Source organism: Xylocopa sonorina, chromosome 18, assembly GCF_050948175.1.
Source record: "Xylocopa sonorina isolate GNS202 chromosome 18, iyXylSono1_principal, whole genome shotgun sequence".
NCBI lineage: Eukaryota > Metazoa > Arthropoda > Insecta > Hymenoptera > Apidae > Xylocopa > Xylocopa sonorina.
In genome coordinates, this window is record NC_135210.1 from 2967900 (window position 1) to 2989658 (window position 21759).

The 21759-nt window shown below is 48.1% G+C and overlaps 2 protein-coding genes across 3 annotated transcripts in view; one reads left to right on the top strand and one right to left on the bottom strand.

Moving 5' to 3' along the window:
- Positions 1–21759, bottom strand: part of Hiw (MYC binding protein highwire) — a 228864-nt gene that overhangs the window by 4873 nt on the left and 202232 nt on the right. For both annotated transcript variants that reach the window (XM_076908345.1, XM_076908346.1), the window contains exons 31-42: positions 5835–6057; positions 5389–5733; positions 5088–5294; positions 4797–5002; positions 4559–4709; positions 4132–4489; positions 3867–4053; positions 3602–3792; positions 2880–2945; positions 2181–2270; positions 1594–1823; positions 9–1523 (exon numbers count right to left, since the gene is read on the bottom strand). In XM_076908345.1, the coding sequence (XP_076764460.1) occupies positions 9–1523; positions 1594–1823; positions 2181–2270; positions 2880–2945; positions 3602–3792; positions 3867–4053; positions 4132–4489; positions 4559–4709; positions 4797–5002; positions 5088–5294; positions 5389–5733; positions 5835–6057 (3769 nt within the window). The remainder of the gene's footprint in view (positions 1–8; positions 1524–1593; positions 1824–2180; positions 2271–2879; positions 2946–3601; positions 3793–3866; positions 4054–4131; positions 4490–4558; positions 4710–4796; positions 5003–5087; positions 5295–5388; positions 5734–5834; positions 6058–21759) is intronic.
- The window catches only part of LOC143431627 (uncharacterized), a 28105-nt gene continuing 15418 nt past the window's right edge, over positions 9073–21759 (top strand). The window contains exon 1 of the mRNA XM_076908522.1: positions 9073–9647. Within this exon, the coding sequence (XP_076764637.1) occupies positions 9444–9647 (204 nt within the window). The 5' untranslated portion in view covers positions 9073–9443. The remainder of the gene's footprint in view (positions 9648–21759) is intronic.

A 21759-nucleotide genomic window follows, 5' to 3' on the forward strand; every position in this document is an offset into this window, starting at 1 on the left:
ACACTCACCCTTCCATTGGTGGTATTAATCATAATATTGCTCCCTTCGTAAATCCCTTGATGTCCATTCTGCCGCCTCAACGTCTCCTCGTAATACCTCTCATCGTGACTCTGCGAATGGTGCACACCTAAAGCAGCCAGACACTGGAACGGTCCAGTCGCTGGGAACGGTCCAGCTGCTTCAGGTGGACTGTAATTTTCCGCCACAGAGGACAACGTCTGCGATGGACGCCTCTGCTGTTTGGGAATGTTCAATCCAGACGCGCTGGCCAGGTCCAACAGGAACATCGCGTTGTTCTTCATGATGATGTGCGTGTCGTTCCCAGTTGGGCTGCCAACTGGCGACGCGACCTTGCTCGAGCCGTTCTTCTTCTTCGCCATTCCAGTCAGGAACTTCTTCGCGAGCTTCAGCTTCCGCGCTCGCAGATACTTGTCTCGACAAGTGTCGCAGATGAGGTACCACGAATTCCCACCGACTCCACCATCTCCACAATTTCCTGCCCAACCAATGCAATAGTTCCCACCGCTGTTGTAACCCTTCCCTTCCGCGTGCCATCCGCAACCAGGATGCATCATTCTCATGTGATACGTCACTGGATGCGGGAACATCAGACCGCATAATTCGCAGATCGTTTCACGTTCTATGCCTCCCAGCACCTCAGACCCGTTCCCTTTGCCCACTGGCTTCCATTCCTTCTTCTTCCTGCTGTTCTTCTTCTCGCGCTCCTTCAGCTTGTCCTCTCTGGGTCGTTTCTCTGGTCGTTTGCTCAGCTTCATCGTCTGCGATATTGGGCTTGGTAGAACCGATCGTTGCTCTATCGTCTGCATGCAATTGGTGCTCAGCTCCTCCCACAGGAACACCAGACTCTTCAACGCGGGTGGCAGCACGGCTACCGTCTGAAACTCTGGCAGAGCGTCCAATTTGCCGTTCTCCTGGACCTCCTCTTTGATCACCGTTTTCTGCTTCTTCCTGTTTCGATTCGCGTTCGCGTTCGCCGCTGACCGCGTCAACGCCTCCACGGTACTTGGTTGTATGTACAAATAGTTACCAGCGTTGATCACTTCTACAGAGTGTCTCTGTCTGGCTTTTTGTTCCTGTTTCTGTTTGTCTGTCGGCTGTATCACTGTCTGCCTGGTCACGACGAGCGCGCCTTGCTTGGGCAGGCTGGGATGAAACTTGAGGAAACTCGCGCAGGCCATCGCGTCGTGCACGATCCCTTCGTGCCAGAGGAACGCAGCGAACACAGCCCTCAAGCACTCAGCTACAGAGGGGCTGATCGCTTCTTTCACCTTGTCTTTGGTCAGATTCAACGTACGACTGGGACTCTGTTGCGTGCTGGTCGGAGACATCGTGCGTTTCGTTCTGGTCTTCGCTATCTTCGTGTGATCCCTCCTGGTGACCTTCGACGAGTCCTTCGGGCCAGCGGAACCGATGCTGAAGTGGCCTTTCATGGCAGTGGTCGCGCTCTCGGGGCTCGTCTGCGTTTGCGCTTGGGAGACCTTCCTGGGACTTTCTTGCGAGTCCTTGAACGAAAGTTGAACGTTTGAACGACGGTGTTCGTTCGATTGTACGTTAGAATGGCCAATAACTTACTCCACATTCTTGTTTGGGGGTGTCTGGCGGGCTGGCGATGCTACCCTCGGATCTCATGTGCAGAGAGCTGCAACTTGGGCTTGGTGAGAGATCGCGAGTGTTGGCAGTCGTGCTGACAGCGCTGGGCGACTGCGAAGGGTCCCTCGTTAGGCTGCTGACCAAGGCACTTGTGTCGCTCTGCGTGGATCCTCGTCGTTGCGACGTGATGCTGTCTATCATCCCACCGGAAACTTGAAAAGCAAAGAACGCGATCTTCGTAGCCGACAGTCGCGTCCCATCGCTGGGACCAACGATTATCCCGCCACTCTAACGCAAGGGTACCACGCTAGTCTCACCTTGCTCATCGTGAACGATGGTTAGAGAAAAAGAATCGAACAGAGTTTCATTCGCATCAAGTTCGTGCAATGTGACTCGCGTGCGACTCCGTCACACGAACGGACGTGACTGATTGAATTTCGAACGGACTCGTCCGAGCAATGTTACTATAGAGGCGCATTATCGTGATTCGAACAGTGACGAACAGTACTCTAGATGCGGCTATAGCTATGTTTCGTGTAGAGTAGAAACGTGTGTTGAATAATCCTTACCTAACGGGGAGAGGCCGACACTTCGGGGGGAGCCACAGAGCACAGGGCTGCTGCTGATACTGTCTCCCCCTCCTATCAAACTTCTCCCACCTGATAATTTTCATTAATTGTACAAATCACATGTGACGGTGTACTGATTCGTTTCTAAACTATTATCTGTCTATATGTGCATTGTAGAACAATCTGAACCCACTGCCGCTACAGTAGCGTATCCAACGTTACAGTGTAGACAACATCTGAGTCGATTTTGGATATTATTTTTCAGTCAAACCAAATATCTTTTACTTCTACAATTTTTATTTCTGAATATATTATTGAAAGAAAGAGAGATCCGCGTTTCTCTGCAGGATTTTGAAACTAATATCGCGCGGCAGTGGGTTAGAAAGGAACGAGTAACGCGCAAGTGTACTTGAAGAACGTGCAACAACTGGCCGTTTACGGTTTTACATTTATAAACAACATACTATGGTCGACATGCATGCGTGTCGTGTGGTGTTCATACATAGAGAAGAGTAGAGAGGTCTACAGTGCCATTTGCGTGTATTTGTAAAGAGCAGAGAGTAATAATGTTTGTCGTGTGTGTGTGTGTGTGAGAGAGATACGAGCTGATAAAACGTGTCAACGAACAACATTAGAACGCTACTATCGTTAAAACTGTACAGACTGAAGGATTATGCCGAGTAGGAAAGGAGCGAGTACCTGGTGCATGAGCAGCAGGAGGGAAGAGGCAATTACCAGAACCAACTGGCTGCCGACTGGACCCAGCTAATAGTAAGAGCAACATCACTATTTTGTTATAACTAGTTCGACGTGAGAATTTTAATTATACGCTACGTGTCGCGCGTTCGTAGACCGGGATAGGTGTGGCTTATTCAAACTTCATGGTTCGTTCTGACCAACCCTTAAAAACACAAGAACACGCTCGCAGCACGCTAATACTGTCTCACAAGTACCAGTATCGGGTCTCTCAGCTTCTGAAATGATTCCCTCCTCGGACCAGTTACGGTGCCAAAAGTGTGAAGTAAGACACACATATGAATGTATGAGATTAACGCAACGTGAGATCGAAAAAAAAATTGAAAAAAAAATAGACAAAACTCAATAGTAGATGTACAGAGATGGTAGAATTGTCGTAGACCAGAGGCGGGCAAATGGACAGTCAGAAAAATCCTTCTTGAATCCTCCTGATTTAAAAGAAAAACTAGAAAAACGTGAGAGGGTACATTTGTCTCATTAAAACTGGTTAAAAAATTAAATGTGCTCGCAGCCATCGATGTGAGATTGACACAATATATAAAAATGCGAATAAATCTGTCGCATATTTTATTATTATGAAAATAAGTGTTCAAATAAATTGCCCACCCCTGTCGTCGAGTATGTAGCAGCGATTGATTCGAGTGTTGCGATCTGCGAATACGTACCGGGTATCGGAACCGGACTAGAGGACGGGCTGTGAAATCTTGGTGACCCACCTTGGGGATTCTTCGGCGACGAGCTTCTCGAGAGCCTCCTTGGCGTTTCTGGCGGCGTTGGTCCGTTGCCATTCGCCCTGCTCTCGCCAATCGCCTTCACGAGCTCCTTCACGGACACCCCGACGAACTCGGAAAAGTCCCTGCACATACTAAAACGATATGACGAAAAACAAATCACACTGCGCGCTCGTCGCCTCTCGTCCTCCGCATTCACCTGCCAGGCGAGTTCCTCTTCTCCCCGTGGCACTTGTCGTCGCCTCTCAGCCATTTCTGCAACACGCTCAGCTTCCCGCCTCCACCGCCGCCTTCTCTCTCCCTCTCCTTGGCGACTCTCTCCTTTGAGTGAGGCTTGGAGAATTTTGGCGACACCTCCGTCTTCTCTGGCGTGAATCTGTCGCTACCTGATCGATCGAACGAGAAACCTGTTAACGTTTATCGTACGACGCGCTCTCGCGCGCATTGCTTTTGAGCAATGGTACCTGGGGAATCGTGTTGATTGTATGAACCAAAAACGAACGGATTTGTATTACTACCCTCTCCGGATTCTGCTGTACCTGGTGTGAAGTTTTGCGCGGTGAAATTGAAGCCCTCGTGACTCACGGAGGGCACGGAGAAATCGAAACCTTTGTAACTGGGCGAGACGGACGGCTCCTGGCCAGGTGGCTTCTTCTCCGCTGGGTCGTTCTCCGGGTCCTGCTCGATCTTCATGTACGTCACGCCGTGTTTGCTAACGGCGAGGGACCAGGCCTCGCCCTCGGCCACGCGACCCTTCCGGAAGCAGTACTTGGCCATCGACTCGTCGTCCATGCGCACCCAAGTACCCTCGCCGTTCACGAACTGCGCGAAACGCGTCCGTCAATCGAGTGTTCCCTCTTTCGCGACACCGCTCATCGCATCGACACTTACGTATTCCTGAATGGTCACGGTGTTACCAAGAGCCAGCTTCCCGACCGGCGCTGCGCTCAATCCTGGCTTGCTGCGGATGTTGTGACCGGAAGCGCCGCACTTTACGACCACCATGCTTCTGCCACCGTCGAAAGTGACCGTTTTCCGTTTACTGAAATCACACGTCGCGTTTTATGGATTATATCGATTATATTTAGAGATCAGAGGGGTTATTGACGTTCGTCGATCTCGCACGTACTCGTCGACTATTTCTGGTCTCTTGCGCAAGATGGTCTCTTTGATCACTTGGTCCAAGATCGACTTGGGCTCCTCCACGGGGAGTAGCAACGTTTTACCCAGATGTTGGTTGTATTGAAGACACCATGCTTCCAGGTGACTGCTGCTGCAGTATTCCTTGATCGTCTCTGCGTTCAGTCGTAACCAGACGCCATCGTCGTTGTGAATCTGCGAGAACAGAGAGTCTGTTAATCGTGCGTGGAACTTCTTCGAATTTCTGTCCTAATAAACGAAATGAAACAAAATCGCGTACCTCGTCTATGAAGGCTATAGTGTGATTAACCGAAACGACGCCAATCTGCTCGCTTTGGAGAGACGGATGCGCTCTGATCCTCAATCCTGCGCTGTTCTTCGCGACGAATTTTCTCAGCCTGCTTGGCTGATGTTGAGGCCTCTTCGCGATGTTCTGGCTCGGTGGTTGCATCCCCTGAGGCGATTCTTTCACCTCCACCTTGTATTTCTGCGAAACAAAATTAATAATAACGTCACACGACGCTCGTAGGTTCGAAAATGTTAAAGAATATTACGAGAAACGTCTGAATTTGAATATTTACGTCTTCCATATTGTAGCCATCGACTGTGACCATCAGAGAGTACCATCCGACAGACGATGGCGTCCAGGTCGCGCTGTAACTACCGTCGGTATTGGGTCTGACCAGCATGCTCTCGCACGATCTTTTTATAGCTGGTGACATAAACCTCAGCTCCTCGAACGAGTAGTTCTGATAAGCTTTCATGATGGTGATCGCGTAGAAGCAAGTCTTATTGTTGATCGTGACTTCGTAGGGCACGTCCATGGGCGGTTGAGGGTGGCCACCAAAGGTCAATGGATCTGGCTGAGAGATCCTGTCAGCGTCTGCCAAATCTTTCTTGTCTATGGGCACTGCTTTTACTTCGACCTGCGACACACGATCAGAAATAATTAGACACTCTGCTCGCGAAGTTCGCGAATTTAGTTTGGTCTCAGTATTTTAGGGGTGAAAGGTGATCGCGCGCGTACCTTTAAATTGGGCGCATGCACGATATCTCCGTACTGGTCTCTGGTCAGCACAGTAACGATCGCTGGGCAGCCGCACTTCATTTCGTCCTTCGAGTAAAGCGCCTCGCACTTCGAGGGATCCACGAAACTGTCCGGCTGTAACCATCTTGCCAAACGACCGCCGCTGGTGCCAGCCGAGCAGGAGACGAAGTCCCGTAGAAACAGGCGCTCGTTCGAGTGACCGCTGTTGGGACCAAAGCAGACGCCACGATTATTCAGACGGACGTGAATTTCACTGGACATTTCTGTTAATCGCGTTTGATATTTTCCATCGACATGATAAGGCGTCTCGCTAAAACTGAAATTACCGAATAACATTACGTTTTACAAGATATATTTTCAAGAGATATTTTCTCGTGCCATATTTTCCATTCGAAATACGAAATCTGGTGTTTAGAGAAAAACTTCGAGAAACTTGAGGGTTCGAGCATTCTCCATCTCGAGCGTACACGTTCACCTGAAATCACTGGGACGTTGCTCTCTAGAGTCTACCAAAGTATAAAACATTTCGACTTTAACAATGTTTTTCATTAAAAACACGAAATCTGGCGTTCAGAGGGACTTTAAGAGACTCGAGGTTGTGGATGGTATCTTCTTTTCTCTATTTGCGATTAAATTCCCGTGGAATCGTGCAGGATCGAACGAGCAGCAGGCTGTCGAGGTTGGTTACCGTAATCTCGAAAACTCGAGCGCCATTGTAGGTCGAAAAGTGTTCCGTAACGGGGTCACGATCATGGCAGGTAGTCGTCTCGTTAGAACGGGTTCCCAGGCCGCGTTGCCCTTAATTGGTGCTCCGTTTCGCGAGTCTTGTCTGGCTAGATCGCGACCAGAGGACGATGCTCCTCTCGCGGTCAGACAATCGTTGGTCTCATCCCTAATAAGGCGCAATCACGTAGCAATTCCGCGTCCGATTTCGTTCCTGACGCGAGGCGCTGCTTCTGCGAAAGCCACGCGGTTGGTGGACGCCACTTTCGAAGAAGCATGCGGCCAAACCGGTATGGGGCAACACTCGCCGCGGTTTTAATCAAAGCCACGGTTGGCGAACCGATGATACTCGCTTGCTGCGATATTTTATATCTCGCCACTGGTTTGGTGGTTCTTGAACATTTTATTTCGTCGTTTCAGTCGTTCGTGCGATTTTTTGGGTCACTGTGTCCATTGAAACGAGAAGTTTCTCATTTTTATCTGAGATCCATGAAGATATGGAATTTTTTATCTCGATCAGCAAGCTATCAATACATGGAATTATTTATTTTAATCTGAGATCACTGAAACGATGCAATTTCTGATTTTGCTCAGAGATCAATAAAAATATGGGATCTCAAATTCTCTTTCTAATAATTCCTTGAAAGCTTGCGTTTACTTCTGTTATTAAAACAGAAAAATTAGTTTAGAATCACACGAATGCGGTTTGACTACCAAGCGCATCGCGTGTTAAGAGAATCCCTCGTCCACAACGATCGCGAACCATCTCTGAGAAGACTATAACGTTACACGAGAATTCATCCGTCGTAAACGTACGTCGATGAGTATCCTCTGACGCCATGTAAAACGTCCTTGGCGTGGCTCTCGTTTTACCAACTCTTCTCTCGCGACGCGAGACGAAGAAGACGAAGTAGATCGATGGAAGTTACGTGAAACGAGATCGTTGGAAATCGGACGGGCTGCTTTAAGGGCCACCGCGTGTGACGTATGGTCAGCACGCGGTCATTTCGGAAATGGCCACTTCATGGCCGGGCGTCAGGTGCTTCCTGGTTTGAGACGAGCGGTTATGAATGAACGGACGTTTCGCATGTGCGACGGGGACGCCAGCCGGCCTCAAGTTCCACTGGACGCGCGCAATTTCTCATGGGAAATTAAATGGCCCCGGCCAGTTGCTCGTAAACCGAACAGAGGGCCAACCAGCGCGTAGAATTAGGGAAACGCCACGGTTGCGTGTCGACTGCTTCTCGTTTTTACGAGCGAACGGACCCTGTCGTGTTACGCGTGCTCGATTTTCGAATTCCACGGACAAGTGTAATGGTGTGGGCTCTCACGTTCTTCAGCTTCCGCTCTGCGCGCCTCTGCTTTCTCGCGCAGCAGTCACTCTTGCAGCGATGCTTCGAAGGATTTCAGTGTCTTCTGAATCATCTGTTACAGAGTGAAATTAATCATTGCTGTTTGGTTCATAATAGAATGCAATAACACAGTCAATAGCAATATTAAAGTACTACAATTCTGATTTTCTTCGTTAATCATATGGACTTTCACGTTCTCCAGCTTCTGTTCTGTGCGCCTCCACTTTCTCGCGCAGCAGTCACTCTTGCAGCGATGCTTCGAAGGATTTCAGTGTCTTCTGAATCATCTACTATAGGGTGAAATCAATCATTGCTGTTTTGTTCATAATAGAATGCAATAACAAGGTTAATAGTAACATTAAAGCACTACAATTCTGATTTTCTTCGTTCTCATAAAGCGTCGCGAATATCGTTTAACCCTTCGAGACACCACTCGACTTCCTCCATCGAACGTACCTCCTCAAGTTTCAAATAACAAATAACCAACGCATAATATCGAAACAAATACCCAGGACGAAGATCGATATCAAACGCCTGTTTACCAAGTTACTCTGATCAAAATAACGTACCAGGAAAACCGCGAGAGGCACGTTTCCACGAGCAAGGTTGAAGAGGAAGGGAGAAGCTTCGAAGAAATAGCGGAGGATCGGTATCAATGGCGGCGTCAACAGGTACGCGATTCTTCTCTGGCGAGGGTGATCCGCGTTGGCTCGCCGCACGCGAACACTTGTTACGTAAACGGCGATCGCGAGGACCAGCGATGGACAGGCGCTGTTCGTCCGCGTAACTTGGTCAAGGTCAACCCATCCGTGTCGAGCGTATCTCGCGTGCTCGTCGATCTTCTCGAAAAACCGGTGGGTCCCTCGACGGACGCGCCCTTCGCTGGCTCGCAGGGCTCTGCGACGGCCCCGTCGACACGCATCGCGGCTCAGGTTTTATCTTTTTAAAAGGTCGAAGGGGGAGAGTAACGCGAGAGCGAGGCAAGGCAAAGGAACACGGTCGCCCTGCTGGTGGGGAGGAGACACCGATCGTGCATGCCACCGACCACAGTTTGAAAGCAACCTCCGTCATGATCGCGTCAGCTGGCTTCTAGTTTGCCCCACCTTCTGATCGTGGAAACGAGCGGTCCGCGCGCGTGTTTCGAGCCAGCTCGCGGCGCTCAGCCTCGAGCGGCCATCCGTCCGTTCCTCGATCTCTTTTTTACGCGGCTCGAGCGCCGCTTCGAGGAGCTGCGCGAAAAACGGTGGGCGGTGGAGGAAGCGTGCGACGACCTTTGTTCGTGTCGCGCGCGATTTCGAACGCGAGTGGACGCGAGATCCATCGATCGAGGCGGATGTAAACGACAGCGAGGATTGAGAGATCGAAAGGGATCGATGCGAATAGTGTGCCTCGCCAGTGCGAGTAACGGTGTATCACGAACGATGTGAGTGAACGAAGGATCGAACGGGGCAAGATCGAAGGAGATCGAACGCGAGGTTTCGTACCAGGAAGGATATCTCGTGGAAGAGCGAGGATGAGCGGTCGCAGGAGAGTGTTCAGCGCCCTCGACGGGCTGAAGTGTGATCGTGCGATCGTATGGTCGGTGTTTTTGTGGTGTTTCGTATGCCTGGCTAACGTCGAGAGTGCGCCGCCTGGGATTTGCGCGATGGACGGGTGCAACTGCACCGTCAAGGCGCACCATTGGATTAACGTCAAGTGTGTCTTCTCCAACGATCAGGTGAACGAAAACGCAAAAACCAAGTAACCCAGCTCCGTCTGCCTGTTCGAACGTACCTCGCGACTAACCCGCGAACGTCATGGCAGCCACGCGAGGCGGTCAGCAACGTGGACATCTTCGTCGCTGAGGCTCGTGACCGCCATGACAACGAGACACGGCTGGCAAACGTGCGACGCAAATGTGCGCACGATGACTAACTCTCGGTTTCCATCCTCGCGCGTTATAACTTAGCACCTCTCCCTACTGCGATCTAAAAATGGAGTCTTTTAGCCCAGCCGGATAGCGGATGCGTTCACTCTCGTCAGAGTGTCAAAACTCGAGCGAGATTTCGGATTCTCGCGGATAGAACCCGTCTCCCTTTCAACTGTACACATAAACGAGCCAAATCTCTAGATTGTATCAAACAAAACCGACATTTTTATATCTATTCGTGTCCAAAATGCTCCAAATCTCGTCAGTGTCAAAACTCGAGCGAGATTTCGAATTCTCGCGGATAGAACCCGTCTCTCTTTCAACTTTACACATAATCGAGTCAAATCTCTAGATTGTACCAAACAAAACCGACATTTTTATATCTGTTCGTCTCCAAAATGCTCCAAATTCGTTTCTGACCAGCATCCAAGGCGAAGGTTCGCTGGACGGTGAAAGTTTCCATAGCTGGCGATCCCAGGATCGTATTCCACGCCAGGAATTAGTATATAAATCACTGGTCCGTGAATGTGTCGGGGATCGCATAGCAGGGTGCGCATGGGAGACACAGGCGTCTTCCGTGGGCACGCTTCGACACATTATACGTATCCGGAGTTCCACTTGCCGTTCTCCTCCCTGCTGGATGCAGTTGAACCGATCCGCAGACCACCAGGGACCATATTAACCGATGCGAGCCAACCAGAGCTCTCCCTCTCTCTCTCAGCGTGGAAACTTTCGCGAGGAACTTGGAATCGAGTTAAAGCGCCGGCTGTTAAGCGAATAACAAATTGCCGTTGTTGTTGGCTCGCGATGGAAGCATATTTCCGATCAGAACCGAATTACCAGCTCGAAAAGTGGCTCGAGCTTGCGGTTGGCGCTGGATCGAAACGCTCGCACTCGTCGAAACAGGAAATGAAATTCGATTAGACGGAGAAACGGCGTGGAACTCGATCTCGTCGAGGGTTCCATGGAGATCGTGTTGCGTTTCTTTCTGCCTCGATCTGTTTCCGCGTTTTTCGATCTCTCGTTGTTGATTTACCCATTTTTATGATCATTCGAGAAATCAGGCTCGAAATTCATACACGAATGCCCCAATCTTCCAGCGGGTACCGTTTCACGGTTCGCAGTGTACAGTTACGTCGATTCTCAGACGATTTTATTATCGAGACGCCGCTGAAGGCACGCATCGAGGCGGAGGATCGGTACGCGGCTGTAATGGCGCGTCGCGGAATTGATGGTTCTCGATTTCAGAGGTTGATAGGCTGGGTTAAGTATCGATACGAGCTACGATCTCGACTGGGCTCCTGTTTACTGGCAATCTTTATTCCAATCTCTACGTGGAAACGCAAGGATAACCAGTTCCACGCACAGAGCGTTCTGCAACGAGCTGCTGCACCCGTTAGGTCATTTTACGATCGCCTCGACATTTTCCTCTGGTTTTTCCGCTGGTCCCCTCCAACGGCGATCGTTCGACGATTAAAATGTCGCGAGCCTTCTCTTCCCACTGTCGACGAGCTCGTCGTCAGCAGCTCCTTCTTCGAGGCGCTGTTTCCTCGCGTTTCGTATCTGTTATTGAAAGTAATTTCAGTCGGTTCCGACAAACGCCTGTCGCGGCACGCGTGGGCGTGACACGCATCGCGACGTATACCGGGTGTGCCTCTGTATCGGCACTGAACAAAGCGAACGAGCGATCGTTCTCCTCGCGGACGCCATTTCGATGGCGAGGACGCGCACACCGTCGCGGTCGCTGGTCCCTCGTCGAAACGCGCTTCCTAATCGAATCAAGATCCAGCCACGACGTCACTTATCGTTCCAGCCTCGTTTAAATTCTATTTGCGGGCCAGCTCGCGTTAACGGCTCCACAGGCTTCCTTTAATCGCTCGCTTTCGATCCGCGGATGAATGGGATGCCAATGGCGTTACGAGTTGCTCGAGGTTACATCACGTGGCGTCGAGCAAACTTCAATCAGAGGCTCTCGAGTGCTTCTTCTGTAATTAAAAATCGTCATCGAACTCGTTTAATTCGAACAGTTCGCAAGGGTTACACCTCTGAACGAATACATTAACATCTAGAACGCCACGAAGTGGTTAATAAATGTATTCCTGGTTTATATTAAGCGTTCCTCGTCGTCTGATCGGAATCTACCATTTTTTGGATCACTTCCTGGGATAAACGCACGCGTTTGTCGCCAGCACTGGGTAGTTTCATGGAAACCTCGTGCTTATAGATTCAAAGGGGCAGCGGACGTCGAAGGCCAGAGCCAGCGTGTAGATCGTCACGATAAGTCCCACGGAATCGTTCCTCGACGCGTTCGCCTAAACCTGGCCGGCTTCCGGCGCGCGCAACTTCCTGTCGAAGGGCTGACCGCGCTGGACAAGTCGGCGCTACCGCGATTATATTCCTCCGTGTCTCTGAACGCGGCATTGTTCTCTCGTCAGCGTTCGTAAACAGTCTCGTGGGGCATCCTCCGTCCCGTTCGCCTCGCGAGGGATCGAAAAATCGACGATTAACCTTATCGCGACCGCGCGCGAGGACGTTGACCGCGAATTACCGCGGCGCGTCGATTCCGGTTACGCGCGCGTCCACCTCGCGGTTGCTTTTAACGCAAACTGTAGCCTTATCGATCGATCGTCGAGACGAGCATCGATCAGACGAACGAATTAATTAATAACGCGAACAATTAACGCGTGTTGGTTGATTAATCCGCGTCCATCTCGCGATCGCTTCTAACGTAAAAGTGAAGTTTAATCGATCGATCGATGGCTGAATAAATCGATTAATAACGCGTAGAATCGACGAGTATTGGTCGATTAATTCAAGTCGCAACAATACGCGAGATAACGATCAGAACAGCAGATCCAACGCGCAATCGTGCGACCAGTAAGAGCGACGCGGTTCAAACGGAAGTGAGCGCGTTCCACGGATTACAAACGCTCTGAACATTGTCCGCGCGCACGTAGACGTTAAACGAGTACAATGCTCTGGACCAACTGGTCAGAATCTGCTAATTATCCCAGGCAATTATCGAGAATCGTGAGGAATCGTGACCTGTAGACTGTCGCGAGGATTCTGGGAGGGTAACAACGACAAATGCACGGATAATGGCGGTCCCTGGAACCAGTCGCACCTCTGCGGGCCTTTTATGCTCGCGTCGTTCGTCGTTTCGACGCGGACCCCGGCTGGATTAATAAATTGACGGTCCATCGAGTGTCAGAGGGGCGCGGACGGGGTGCTCGCGGTGGGAATTTCATGAGCGCGTTTGTCGAGAGGATGAACCGCGGCCAGGAACGGGTGATCGCCTCTCTCTCTCTCTCTCTCTCTGGCCCAATCCTTGCGCTGGCTCAATTTATTCACAATAGGCTCTTTCAACGAATTACGCTTCGCTCGTTCTCCGTCTCGCTCGGCAACGAATCATGCGGGCGCCTGGAGGGAGGGAAGTTAGGCTCGTTTATCGTAACGGCACCCCTCAGTTCCACGTTCTTTGAACCACAGCTTCGCAACCCGTTTCTTTCCTCCTCTCTTCGTCTCTTTTTCCAGATTTCTTAGGTTTCCCAGAGTTACGCGAGCTTATCGACGGGTTAGACGGCCGCGATAACGGTCACTTTCGAAAGGGACTTTGAAACGAGACTCGCCAGCTATCAGCTGCGACGAGGCTCGATAATCTTCTGTAAATGTTTTTTTCAATAGTTGGAAAGGAGGCTAGGGAATGGACACTTTGAATAGTAGATACGACCCGTTGTGAAACGTTGGCAATGACAAGTGGTGTCGCTCGAAAGGGTAAAATGGTATCTCAGAGCTGACTAATCGATCTATAATTAACCCAGAAGTGAACGTTCGAGTTGAATTATTCCTGCCAGTCGCTGGATTTATTCAACACTACGGCGCGAATCTATTTAGTATCGCTGAAATTTTCGTGTCAACTGAAGAAATTCGAAACTAAAACTTAACCTGGCACGAATCAATTGACCTTAATTCGTCCAATATTCCACAAAAATCGCCTAATTGAAGTACGAATCGCTTCGATTTCTTAGGAGTTACAGAAAAATGCGTTCTCAGAGCCACGAAGCTCTTTTGGTGTTGCATAAATGTCGTAGAAGGGTCGATTGTTATCTGTTCGATCGAACGATCTTCCAGCTTTTCGATACGGAAATCCTCGCCAGCGGATCGCGAGGGATAATTCCGATAACCTGATGAAACGAGCGCGTATCGAGATTGCGGAGCGTGCATTATCAGCCGGTGGTTCGCTCGCTCGCGTATCCCAGGCGGGCGTATAAATTATTTTAGGACAGGCCTCGCATCTGGCCCGATTGCGGTTTGCCCGCTTTGTCTCGAGAATTCGCTTGGGGGCGTAGATATAGCCGACATCCTGCTTCGTTTCAGTCCCGACGATAATTCTCTGTGTAACACCCCGCGAGCACACTCGAGTTATCGCGATTGGCCACACGTGCGAAGTGGCTCGCTCTCTGTCTCGTTCGCGCCGCTTCGCCAGCTTCAACCACCCCCGTCGCGTGTAATTCGCGCTCGCAAAATCGCGAGAGTCGGCTTTTGGGATGGAGAAAGCTCTTGCGAGGATCCTCTTCGTTTCTTTGCCACTTGGCGGTCCATTCGGATGACACACACGCTCATTTCTTATTCGTTTCGAAGAGAACCGTGTAAGATCGTCTTCTGAGAGTCGACGCAGTTGTTTGTTGCGAGTTTTCTTTCGATTGTTTCGAGCAAAATCGCGAGAGTCGGCTTTTGGGATGGAGAAAGCTCTTGCGAGGATCCTCTTCGTTTCGTTGCCACTTGGCGGTCCATTCGAATGATACACTCACTGATTTCTTATTAATTTCGAAGAGAACTGTGTAAGATCGTCTTCTGAGAGTCAACGCAGTTGTTTGTTGCGAGTTTTCTTTCGATTGTTTCGAGCAAAATCGCGCGAGTCGTCTTTTGGGATGGAGAAAGGTTTTGCAAGCATCTCCTTCGTTTCGTTGCCACTTGGCAGTCCATTCGAATGACACACGCCCCAATTTCTTATTAATTTCGTAGAAAACCGTGTAAGATCGTCTTCTGAGAGTTAACGCAGTTGTTTGTTGCGATTTTTCTTCCAATTGTTTCTTTTTCTCCGCAGACGAACAGTAAGGCAACTGATGGTAGCATGAATTTAATGGATCGTTAGCTCTTTCTCATCATTGTTCGCTGGTTCATCAACTGCTGCCTTGGTTTCCACGTAACTGAGTTACGATTCGAGTACGTTCCTTTTTCTAACGAAATACTTGGAGAAATATAGCCAGTTCTGATATTATGTAAGCTAGTTACTAATCCCATAATTGTACAGGTTAACGCACGGTGTCTGAGCGTCGTGAAAGGAAATGTCGCAATGGTGTCGCACACTGGACAAGCGAGTGTCGACCAAGTAAAATTCTACAGCAATTTATCCAGCAAGAACGTGGCAATATCCCACGCGAACAGAGGAATTTATTCACAGATTTCCCAATAACGTAAAAAAAGAGTGCCATTTCCCTGGCGCCAGTATATATCGTTAACTTTAATGCTCGCAATAGCTCGAGCGATAAATTAAAAGCTACTCCACAGAGCTCTATTACCACGCGCATTTCCATCTTTATATTCGAAAGTTTCTTCATAATTTCGGTACGAGAAGTGGCTCTGGTGCCGCCATAGCAGGTGTCGCCTGAAACAGTGTCACGTTAACCATAACGTACAACCCTTCTCCCTCGCGTTATTACATTGCGAGTGGCGAGCGCTCATCTGCACCGTCGTATCCGGTTCATATTTTAAACATATCTCGTATCTTAAATACGAGACACGTCGCCACGTTCTCAGGTGGTCCTCGAGAACCAATCGAGCTGCGCAGACTCGATGTATCCTCTCCAGATCGTCAGAATCGTTAACTCTTTGCCACTGAGTCTAGCAAATCGCTCGAATGTCCCTCTGAGAGGATCGATCAGCAATCAGGAAGGTTAAACGTGATTCAAACCAAGGTGAGCACCCTTCAGAGATACTCCACGTTGGGTGCTCGATGGGTGCAAGGTTCAAGAACTCAACATTCGTATAGAGAAATGAGAATTCTTGTTTTTTAACTTCTTCGCACTTGGATGTGTTTTAGAAGAGGATATCGCGAGTATTCGCTGCAAATTGCATTGTTGAAACGGAAATTCTCTATTTTTGATAAACGTTAGTAATAGTTTCTGCAATTTTATACTGCCTCGTTCTTTTTTTTTTTGTATTTTGTACGCGAAGAGGAAACTGGACGAACAATCGAGACTATTGTTTCGAGTTCTCGTCTATGACCACGCTAACCTTGCTCAGACCCGCGGCTACCGGAAGCGGAGCGTGTCACGGGCGCATCCGTCTCGAACTCTCAGTGGTTTTCGAGTTCCCCACGGAAACGGATCCGTCTCGACTCGTTCTACAAAGGCGACGCGTGGGAAATCGCGTTTGCACAACCGTGTCATCCGTCAAGATCTTATCGCGAGCGATCTTGACTGACGCATTCTTGCATCGAGTGTCTCACCAGCTAAATTACCTCGCATGAATCTTCGTAAGAAAATCGCTGGTTCGTCGCCACGATCGACTTGGACGTTCGATCTCGAAGACGAGAAGGATCGCGAAAAAATCGCTGGTTCTTCGCCACGATCAGTTTGAATCGTCGATTTCGAAGACGAGAAGGATCAGACTGTGGCTTTCTCGATTCGTGGACAGGCTGCTGACAGACGCGAGGCTCGAGCGGAATTAACTCGCGAGCGGTACTCGACGCTTTCGAGTGGCTCGAGTGGTTCACAAGCCGCGGCACTGTTCAAGATTTTAGGCGTTGGCACAGCAATGCACGAACGACAGATGGTTGCGTTACACGCGTGTGTTCTGAATAGATCCGTCGAATCTGCTTCGAGGAATTAGCCCTTTCGTTGCGCGATGGAAGAGGAACTCGTCTTGAGGAACTCTCTGCGCGAGATGACCTACTTTCGTTAATCAAAGTGGAATACGAGATATCCTCATCGTTTCTGAATTGTAATGTTCCAAAAAAGATCCTCTTCGATTAAGTAATTTCATCGATCTGACTCGATAAAAAAGCAGAGAAGATTCACGAAACAGTCGAATTTTGGTCTTTCGTTTGATCCTTTAATGGCTGACGAGATTTCAAGGTCCTGGTGTCTGCCATTTTAATTTCATCGATCTGACTCGATAAAAAAGCAGAGAAGATTCACGAAACAGTTGAATTTTGGTCTCTGGTTTGATCCTTTAATGGCTGATGAGATTTCAAGGTCCTGGTATCTGCGCTTCCGGTACGAACGATATCTCGCGTGAAACATCCGTGTCTGGTTTCAATGGCACGCTTACGATTCGTTGCTCGCACTTTATCTCGACGATGGAACAAGCAAACGCGAGGCTGTCGCGAATTAAAATCGAATTAAAGCCGTGAGAATCGATGGACGCGAATTCGAGTTCGACGAATGCAAAGGCGACGCTGTTTCGTCGAGGCACAGTGGCTGCTCGCTTCGCAAGGTGATCCATCGATCGGCCATTGAACTCTCCGCTGTTCTACATGGCGTCTCGTGTTCGCTGGTCTCCCGTTTCGCGCGTACGCAGACTGGCAACGTGATTCGAAGCGAACAGTGGCCAGCAGCCAGCTAGCTGATCCGATTCCCCTGCATTATCGATTATCACCTGCGAGGCCATCTTCGATAACGCGTGTATCTCGTATTCTGCGTGATCCTGATTAGCCTGATTTCGCTGCGCGATATTCAAGATGGCGTCTGCGTCTAGCTCGCCTCGAAACGGAAGTTGCTCTGCGCTGAATCGTTTTCTCTTCTCGTCTGTCGTTTAACAGACTTAATTGTCGAACTTGTCTTTCGAACTTTGCCTCGTTTCTTTGGAATTCTTCGAATTCATCGTCGAACGTTATCGAAGCTGGTTAAAGTAGCTTCGAAATGGAGAAGATTCCAGTCTGTCGTGGTTAAGAGAACTGGTTTCGAAGAGATTCAATGCCACGCGTTCAATTTTTCATTCGCGCGCAAGTTCGTCGAGCATTTTCAAGCTCTGAAGTTCATCGCAAGCTGCTCTGGGAAACCAGCGAACAATGCGAACGCAACGCAGAACGCGTGAGGCGCGCGAGCAAAGCGTTAAATAATGGAGACTTTAAAAGAGCGCGTTCGTCACGCGTCGGTTTACGAATTCAACGACGCTAATAACCTCGCTGAAAACGCGCGAGGAATATCTTAAAGCCGCGTAACTGGTTTCCTTCGAACCAGTCGCCTTTGAGAACGTTAACTTTGTCTCTCGCAACTTTCGTTTCGCGCCACGAACCGACTGGATCGACGCGAACGCTCGATCGAACGTGAAACGAACGCCATTGCGGAGAACGACAATTAGAACCCTCTCGTGTCGAGTGAAGACCTCGAAGCGCGACTTCGAGCGCTCGACAAAGAGAAACTTCCCGCGATGAATCGAACTTCGAACACTCGACTTCTTCTCTGCTGCCTTTTCCTTCCTTTATTTGCCTGGTCGTCTCTCAAGTCTCTTCACCTCTCTGACACTCTGCTGTTTCATTTCTCTGCGCTTTCCTCTGCCATCTTCTTGCAATGTTTTTCGTCGCACTCTCTTCATCTCTGCACTGCAATTTTTAGATCGTTCGCTTCTCTTCTGGACAGTCGACGAAAGTAATTCTATTTTCTATGGAATTTTATTTGCGTCGATTCAGATGCATTCATTGGTGTTTCGTAGATATCGTTTGGGGGTAGTTTGTTGTAAATAATTGGAAAATTGCAGCGATGTTTCGTTCTCTCGTGAAAGGTGCTGTTGTTCGTGCTCTGAATCGTACAAATAATGTGGTATTGCTCTGTGGATATTGTAGCAGAGGGGTGCGCAAAGGGTTAATGGAATACAGAATTGTATAAGCTTTGTTAAATACTATTATCTGATTACAGAATTCTGTTCATCCATCTTCTGTTATAATATTTGATTATAATACATTTATTTCTATGGTTCGTCCATGTGGATCGATACTGACGTGATTCTACTTCCAAGAATTGTAGAAAGTATTGTCAATGATTGTCTTGGCTCTTGTTAATTACATCCGACAATTTTCTTCTTCTTTTCTCTTCAATTTGATTACGTGATTTCTGAAGCAGTTCAGAGATGCCTTGTCACTTAAATATCGTCATAAATGTCTTAGACGAAACGTTCAGACGCGTGAATATAGCTTATTGCTGTCTTATGTGATATCAGAAAAAGTGGATGGAAGTTTACAGATGTTTGCATCATTTTCTAACGCGATATTAATTTTCTATGACTTTGATTAACATTTTAAAGCTAACGAGCGTCACATAACGCTTCAAACAATTTTTTACAGCATTCTGCGAGTCTCACGCGCGGTTCTTCGAGTTTAAAAATAAAAATTGAACAATATCATTAGAAAAAAAAATCTTGAGAGCCCAAGGGAGAGAAATAAACGTGTAAAATGTAAGAAAATTCTTCAGGACGCAGTATTAACGTCTGCTACGATAAAAAAAGAACGCTCAGGTTCCTCGAAACGCAGAACAAGGAAGAATAACAATACAATTCCGCCAACACCCTCGCCCATCGTCGCTGGTAACTTTCCAAAGTGATCCAACGGAGTTAATCGAGCGCCGTACAACTCGATTACCGTTCTCTCCGCTCGAATTACGAATATAAACAACGACAATCCTCGAGCAGCCAGCGAGAGCGGCTCCTACGTTTCTTCAATTAGCCACTGTGCCTCGCGTTACAAGGTTCAACGCTGAACTTTCTCTGAAGTTTCATTGTCCCAAAGTTACGCGAGCGACCCCTGTGTTCCTCGACCTATCGCAGCCACAGATCAGAGCAGAGCGGAAGTATCGAACCCTTGCTTAAGCCCTTTCCTTTCGCAACTTCGAAGCTCGTCGCTGTCGCGACAGAGAAAGAAAGGAACCAGAGTTTTTCAATGGCCCAGAACTGAACAACGAAATATAACGCGGATAAAAAAAAATTCCAAAGAAACGAGAATGAGTGTGCGCGCTATCGTATCGCGTCTTATCGTCGCTGGCAATTAAACGCCTCGCGTTCCACTAATTTCCATTCTTGGGTAACGAAGATGGCCTCGATACGGTTATCTTATCGTTAAATAATTCCAAATTTTATCATCCATAAACGAGACAGTCTTACTGTTCCATCTATCGTATCAGATATTCGTTTTCATCCCTCTTCTTCAAATAAAAAATCGCTTTAACCCTCTGCGATATTTATTTGTTTAAAGAAACAAGCGTTCAGAATTATAGTAATTTTTTTGGCAGAAGGTTAAAGTTTGCAATCAACCAAAAAGTTCTTTTGATATTTGCAACAGGAATGAATAATTTTGAGATCTAATTGGTCAGAGAGTGGGACGTAAAATGGGATTTTTGTGACCCTAAAATTGCCCAACCACTACCTAAGAAAGGCAAATCACTAACAAGCGTCCCTGTATTAATTTCACACGAAAATCACTGCAAAATCACTGCACTAAGGGTTAAAAAAACAAGTATTCTGTAGAGAAGACTAAAAAACACCTAAATCGTGCTATGAATGTGAAAATGTATCGATTCTGAACTCGTTGCAGGGAAGATTTGTCTCTTTCTCGAGACCAAAGGGACAACTGTCACTCGCGTTTAACCAGTTAACTTTGGAATTTAGGTTGAAAATATCAGGACAGAAGATTGTCAAAAAATAATAAAATGCATAAGCAAGAAAAATTGAAGATAGCAAGAGTGAACAAGAAAAAGAAGAAAATAGTTTACAAAATTTCAAGCTATGCATATAAAGGAAACGTACCAACAAATAATATTCTTATTACATTTCATCGAGATTTCGAGTTTTTCTACTGAATGGTAATTTTTTATTTCACACGTGAAACGCACTGTAGTGGAGATTTGGTGCGACGAGTATACACGTCGAACGCACTTAACTGGTTAACATTCGACGTGAACAGAGGTCCTTCTGTTTCTGCGAACACGAAGACGAGAAAAAAAGTAATTGACTCGCAGTTCGTACATAAAATCGAAGCCTCGAACGGCCACGGTTGGCCTGGAAGGGCGCGTTATAATCGGACGGTGGCTGGCGCGCCATTGTCGGTCGTTCGTCAATTTCGATTCCAACGGCGGATCGACGATAGTTCGTGACCGGACGCCTTAAAATCCCAGCTCGTTCGGCTTCTACCGCATTCGCGACACGCGCCACGATGCCGCTTAATTATTTATCCCACCCGATCGAGTATTTCTCCGAGCGTATAATTTGGGGGTCGACGCCGCCTCGATAAACGCGAGCGCCTCGATGCTTTGGAGAACCTGCTGGAATTTACCAGCGTGCGATATAATAACCCCTGCCGTTGCATCGATTAGTCGAATCGAGATGTCGCGACGCGATTTTCGATTGCACTGCGTTGCATTTAAACGCTTGGGATCCTATTTTCTATTTTATTTGGTCCAATGAAAGATAATTATTGTATTCGTGACGAGTGTCTTCGATCTTTTAGTCGAACGAGTAGTCTACTTGCTGATGATGGATGTAATAACCTCTAGAATTGCATCAATTAGTCAAATCGAAATGTCGCGACGCAATTTTTAATTCCACTGCGTTGCATTTTACGCGTGGCATCCTGTTTTCTATTTTGTTTGACGAGTGTCTTCGATTTTCCAATTGAAACAAAGATATTTTCGAAGGAGAAAATAGAGAGCTGATGATAGATACATTCAAAGTATCTTAATTCAGTCACTGAAGTGAGATTTCTCATCTTAGAATGCTAAAATCGTTCTATCATCGATGGTACCATAGAATGGTAGACACAAACGTTCTGATGTCATCAGAATTTCTGAAAATTTGGCGCATCGACAAATCTCGATATTTAGAGTCGTCAGACGGAAATTGAGCCTGGGCCAACAATGAGATGCATCTA